Source organism: Dendrobates tinctorius, unplaced genomic scaffold (assembly GCF_039654945.1).
Source record: "Dendrobates tinctorius isolate UK_male_01 unplaced genomic scaffold, ASM3965494v1 ptg000139l, whole genome shotgun sequence".
NCBI classification, from domain to species: domain Eukaryota; kingdom Metazoa; phylum Chordata; class Amphibia; order Anura; family Dendrobatidae; genus Dendrobates; species Dendrobates tinctorius.
The window spans coordinates 6,734,751-6,741,539 of record NW_027361807.1 but is presented as its reverse complement, the minus strand read 5'-3'; the positions used below and the strand labels follow the sequence as shown (position 1 = coordinate 6,741,539).

The 6,789-nt window shown below is 43.4% G+C and overlaps 1 protein-coding gene across 3 annotated transcripts in view; it reads right to left on the bottom strand.

Annotated features, from left to right (window-relative positions):
• Positions 1 to 349: 349 nt before the first annotated feature.
• The window catches only part of UNC5A (unc-5 netrin receptor A), a 614,615-nt gene continuing 608,175 nt past the window's right edge, over positions 350 to 6,789 (bottom strand). For all 3 annotated transcript variants that reach the window (XM_073544983.1, XM_073544984.1, XM_073544985.1), the window contains exon 16: positions 350 to 1,544. In XM_073544983.1, the coding sequence (XP_073401084.1) occupies positions 1,379 to 1,544 (166 nt within the window). In that variant the 3' untranslated portion in view covers positions 350 to 1,378. The remainder of the gene's footprint in view (positions 1,545 to 6,789) is intronic.

Genomic DNA, 6,789 nt, shown 5'->3' with positions numbered 1-6,789 from the left:
GTGAAAATTCCTCTTTAAAATAAGAATTTAAAAATATTCTATTGGTAAATTAGCATTAAGGCTCATTTTTGTTTCCTTTTTGAATATTGCACAGATGGCAAATATTATTCATCTCAATTGCTTCACAATAACAATGTTTAAAAATCCTGATTGTTAAGTAAAACAAAAGGAAGCTTTGTTGAAAGTAATTGTTTAGCAAAAGATTCAATAAAATTCACTTTATTTTAACACTGTCACGATTTGCCATCTGCCCCGGCTGATTATCTGTAGAGACAGCAAACCAACATCCCAAATGAACTCTTAGAAAAGCGGGCAATGATTTCTTCTCTCAATCAAAACATATAGACTGTTTAGCAATATATATAATTTATTTACATTCAAGTCACCTAAAAGTACTATACACCTTCAGCGGAATGAACAGAATATATACATAAGGCCAAGTGTAAATACTTGAATGCACTTTAATACAGAATGTAGAAAAAAAACACTGATCATTACACATTTTTATTGTTCAAATGACTTTTTCTTGGTCTGAAAATAAACACAACACTTGTGCACACGCGTCCACCATCAAACACACGCATTCATCCACTTCTGGAGCAGGAGTGCTCTCGTTTTGCATATACAGCTGGCTTGAGGGGTGAAAGGGCCAATGAATTCTATTTGGGATTTCTCCCCTGTTTGGGTAAAAAAAATGACCTCTGATGCACCCTCTAAGGTTTGTATGGCTATTAAGTAGGGGATGTATCTGTGTTTGGTGGGAATCATTTCTGTTTAATATTGCACCTTTCTTCACTTACCTGGGTATGGGTGGAACAACTGAACAACACAAACACTGGGTGTCACTGTCGCACCTTCACTGACAAGGTAGCAATACAAGACACTTGGTTTAGAAAGAGAGAAAAGGAATGTCTTTAGTGATTGGTAAGTTGACTTCCCACGAGGGTTCTGTGGGGCCTTGGCTCTCCAGTGCAATATATACCAGGTGGTGTTGGTGTTTTTTAGTAAGGTCCACAGTATTTAACAAAAAAAACATTATAGACAATGCCTCCTTCAAATACTGTTCAAGTTTGACCGAGTGAAAAATGATGAGAGCAGCGTTTTTTGTTAATGCATTTGGCCTCACACAGTTGATTGTGGCGTCAGGCTCCATTTCTGATCATCCTGCTCTGCATAAAGGAGCTGGACAAATCATTAACTCTTTCACTTGCAGAGGGGATAAAACTGTGACAAGATATGTTTCAAGCCCTCTAACCCACAGTTGCCAGGAAAGGGCCATTTTCTTGAGTAAGCCCACGGGCCAACGTTGGGAGTTTGAGCCCCTTGACCAAGCTTGGACATGGGACTTGCTGGAATAGAACAGTAGTCTGATAAAACTTCAGCACTCTGCTTCTGACATCATGTACATTAGAGAGTCTTGCTTTCCGATCTCAGCCACAGCAGATGCCAATCGTGCCAGGTTCCCATTAGGGAAGTTCTGCGCTTCCCAAAAATTTAGGAGTATGGCGGTCGGGCTTGATTTGGAGATGAAGAAACCTAAATGGCTGTGAAGTAGAAAAGACAGAACACACTGTAAATTGTTGAAATTGTATAGTAGAGTACACACATTGGGATAAGTGAAGAGGAGGGATAAGACACAGGCTGAGGGAGATGTCAGAATCAATGTAAAACTGGCCAGACACATTAGATGGCTGCTGGCTAATTGTTCGGCCGACAGCCATCTCAGCTGATGTTCCCATATACTCATTTAGCAATGGGCTCCTATGTTCTCCATGAGAAAGACAAGTTGGCCAACAGCTTATCTCTGGAAGAACAATGTAATCGGCAGTCCAAAATTGGACATGCGTGATCAACACTTACCCCAACCAACTGTCAGCTGGTGTCCCCAAACACAGACCATAGGCCGAACCTGTCAATATTGTCAGGTTGGGCCAACATAAGTCTAATGTGTATGTAACTCTTTTGTACTGCTTGTGCACACCCTGTTAGGCTGGTTTCACATTTGCGTATGGAGGAGCTGAGGAGGGATGTGGATGTCCTCCGTGAAGCTCCGCCCACTGCCACACCTCCTCTGGTCAACTCCGCCTCCGTCGGCCTGCAGCCTGCGTACCCTATCTTTAGCATTGGATAACTTGATCCCAAGTTCAGAATGCATATTTTTGTGGCACAACAACCCCTGGTATAATTCCAGGAAGGGAATAGTTCCCAATGGAGCTCCCAAATCGCTAAAACAACTAAGAACCAATGGAGCAAAAATCCATACACAGAAACAACATATACTCAAAATCTTGCTTTTATTCGTACAAAAAGATATGTGTTTAAAAAGACATTATTACAACATGGTACAAGCTCAGACAGAAGTGTAAGACATTGATCAGAACGCACCCAATTGGAAAAAATGCGCTACCAAACACAGATGTTCAGCACAGGAATTAGGCCAAAGTCCTCCTCAGAGGCCCCATATGTACCTCCAAACATCATTAGAGGTAACTCTATTATGTACTAGTCCAAATGGAGTTGTGAGCAGTCCATAGGGTCGCCAATGGACACCAGCATGGGTAAGGGGTAAAGATTCCCCCTCCCCTCTCTCCACACCCACTTACTTGTGTAACTGACCATTTTTGGCTGTAGACTTGCAGGGTACCTTTGATGATTGTTTGGATCGGTGCACATGGGGACCACTGTTTGGAGTAGGGGGTTGTGGACCCTATGGACTGCTCACAACTCCATTTGGACTAGTACATAATAGAGTTACCTCTAATGATGTTTGGAGTTACATATGGGGCCTCTGAGGAAGACTTTGGCCAAATTCCTGTGCTGAACATCTGTGTTTGGTAGCACATTTTTTCCAATTGGGTGCATTCTGATCAATGTCTTACACTTCTGTCTGAGCTTGTACCATGTTGTAATAATGTCTTTTTAAACACATATCTTTTTGTACGAATAAAAGCAAGATTTTGAGTATATGTTGTTTCTGTGTATGGATTTTTGCTCCATTGGTTCTTAGTTTTTACCTATCTTTAGCATTGGGTACGCAGGCCGTGCGGATGTATGCGGATGCCTCTGCATGCGTCGTTTTGACCGTGTGACGACCGCACCAAAATGCAACACGTTGCATTCAGCGCAGGTCACCGCACCATCAAAACGACGCATGCAGAGGCATCCGCATACATCGGCACGGCCTGCGTACCCAATGCTAAAGATATAGTACGCAGGCCACATGCCGACGGAGGCGGAGCTGACCGGAGGAGGTGCGACCATGGGCGGAGCTTCACTGAGGACGTCCACATACCTCCGCAGCTCCTCCATACGCAAATGTGAAACCAGCCTTAGCGCACAATATGTCTACCAAATATACCTGAGAGTTGATCAGAGCTGTGATATACAGATATTTAATCCTATCTGGCTCCTGTCTCTCCTGATAACGGCCAGAATAGGCAGGTGAGCAGGAGGCACAGGGGTAGACATATGATTGGTGCAATGTGCGCAGCTGCACATTGGTCCACTTTCACTATTCAATCAACAAGCAGGTCCTGTTACAGACACAAAGTATGGCTCATAACTAAGCTGTCCTTAAACAAGGGCCCTATTCCATTTATGCCCGCTACTGACGAAACACAACCAGTCCTGCTATATTAAAGATGGGATTTGTGTTCAGGAATGTGATGGCAGACATTCTGAAAAAATCATAATTGCTCATGCTCACCAGACAAAACAGGAGTAAATAAGTTATTAAAAGTATTTTGCAATTTATAACATTTTTTTTAATGTATTGATTTACTCTACTTCCCAGAGAGCCCCTTTAATAATGTGAGTACTGTAATCTATGAATTGCTTCTACTCGCTAATTGTAATCAAATAGTCGCAGATGGGTAAAAAGAGAAGCGCGTTCATGTCGGATGATACGGTAAACCTATTGATGACACCCAAAGTTATATCATTTCATTTATGATTAACCACATGTTTGAAATCCTAGACGGCTAGAAAGCGAAGATCGAAATCTTAACAATTTCACGCTTCTCATGATTCGTTTTCAATGAACAACCGTGTCCACAGCCAAGAATAAATGCATAGGATCCATTTAATCGTAAAGTGCAGTAAGCATTGCCATGGAGAACTCTTCACAGTAATTTCAAGAATCTTTCTATATCATTTGCGCAATTTTGCGATCATTCTTGGAGCTCAGGGTTAAACGGAGTAAAACAAGTTGGCCATGTAATGGTACAAACATTGATTTCTGGATTGAGGCATTCCTCGAATAGGCTTAGGGTACCGTTACACTTAGCGATGCACCAGCGATCCCGACAACGATATGGATCGCTGGTGCATCGCTAAGTGGTCGCTAGTGAGCTGCCACACAGGCAGATCTCACTAGCGACATAGCAGGGGTCGGCGGTCGCTACTTACCTGTCAGACAAGGCGATCCTGACGTCCTCCCGCCCGCGTCCACGTGTCGCTCGTCGGCGCCACAGGAAGCACAGCAGGAAGCGCCCGACGAGAAATGATCCAGGACGTTCTCGCGCGACCAGCGATAACCAGCGGGGGAGCTGGTCGGAGGTAAGTATCAGACATAGCGATATCGCTAGCAATATCGCTGCTACGTCACAAAATTGGTGACTTTACAGCGATATTGCTAGCGATATCGCTATGTGTAACGGGGGCTTTACATTCACATGAATTATTTTCTTATGTTCCTGCTGGCACTCATTCACCTGCCCACATAGCACAGCATGACTTCCTGTTCACATAATGGGCAAGTAAGTCTGCTTTCTGACCACAGGCAATGATAAATGCTTCTATACATAGTGAGTAAAGCCCCCGTTACACATAGCGATATCGCTAGCAACATCGCTGTAACGTCACCGATTTTGTGACGAAGCAGCGATATTGCTAGTGATATCGCTATGTCTGATACTTACCTCCAACCGGCTCCCCCGCTGGTTATCACTGGTCGCGCGAGAACGTCTCGTCGGGCGCTTCCTGTGGCGCCGACGAGCGACGCGTGGACGCGGGCAGGAGGACGTCAGGATCGTCGCATCTGACAGGTAAGTAGCGACCCCCGACCGCTGCTATGTCGCTGGTGAGATCTGCCTGTGTGGCAGCTCACTAGTGACCACTTAGCGATGCACCAGCGATCCATATCGTTGTCGGGATCGCTGGTGCATCGCTAAGTTTAACGGTACCCTAAGTAAAATAGGGGACAATGCCTCTACATCAGACATCAGTAGTGTCCCATGAAGCACAGTGGCTGCTCACACTCCATTCTATTTTGCTTGCAATGACGGTGCATTGTGATGGGCAATTTTCAAAAATGGTCTGTTTAATGCTTATTTCTGTTAGTACCTTTTGCAGATAGAATTAAAGGGTTTTTCCCATCCCTGTAAGTGGATAATTTGGGGCAGTTTAGTGACAGGTATTAACACTTTTTCTTATCTTTTGTTTGAAGCTCATTGCCTTGGAGACCAACCACTGCTGCTAGACAGCAGAACGTGTGCCATGATTACAAGCTCGCTTCTGTTGAGCTTGTAAGCACTGGTTTGAAGCTAGCAAATATCACTGGATCGCACTGTTGTGTCCCCAGCTCTACCAGCTTTATCACAGTGATAACAAGCTAGACAGCACCAGTTGTCAGTCTCCTAGGCAACATGTTGTAAACAGAAGAAAACAAAAGATTTAAAGGGAATCTGTCCCCAGGTTTTTTCCACCTAATCTGAGGGCAGCATAATGTAGAGACAGAGATCCTATTTCCAGTGATGTATCACTTACTGGGCTGCTTACTGTAGTTTTGATAAAATAACTTTTATCAGTAGGAGAATATCACTACAGGACTAGTAAACCCTGCTGCCAGGTAGTCAAGCATATTCATGAGCTCTGTATAACCCCACCTTCTATCACTGATTGGCAGCTCTCTCTGTACACTGTACATGGGTAGAGAGCTGACAATCAGTAATGTGGGTGGGGTCATACAGAGCTCAGCATTCAGAGTGCTGCTAGATCTGCAGCAGATAAGATGGTGATTTTTTTCAAAATGACAGTAAGCAGGTCAGTAAGTGACACATTGCTAGAATCAGGGTCTCTGCCTCTACTTTATTCTGCTTTCATATGGGATAGCAAAAACCTAGTGATAGATTCTTTTTAATATCTCAAGAATGACTGCAAAGTTTGAGAAACAATAAACACCAACAATGAAAGTTTCTACAAAAGCTCTCTGACAGTAACAATCTATGAAGATGGGAATAACCATTTAAAGGGACGCTATCAGCACAGCATTATTCTAAGTACAGGCGCTCCGTGCATCATGATGTGGCCAAACATTTAACCACACCTTCCCGCCTGCTTGCTTTCTCTCTATCTCCACCCCAGCTCTGATTGACAGTTCTGGCTTTATAGACCCAGAGAAGGGTGGAGATAGATGGAAAACAAGCAAGCGGGAAATTGTAGTTAAATGATTGGCCCCGCCGTGATCCACCGAGCGCCTGTTCTTAGTTGGTTAGAACAGACAATCTGTGCTGACAGACTCCATTTAAGGAATAGTTTTGGTTAACCACCTATTTTCTTGAAAAACATCTATTTTCCCCCAATAACACATTTTTAGATTCTAATTAGAGATTTCCTTATACTTATAAGGGATCTGTTACCAGATTAACCAATCTAATCTGCATACAATTACAGAAAACTGATAAGTCTTGGGTACTTACTAAGAAAATAAATGTCAGAAGGTTTATATAATCCTGGATTCCACAGCCATTCTGTGGCAATTTTTGTAAGCATTATACTTTGAGTAAGGCC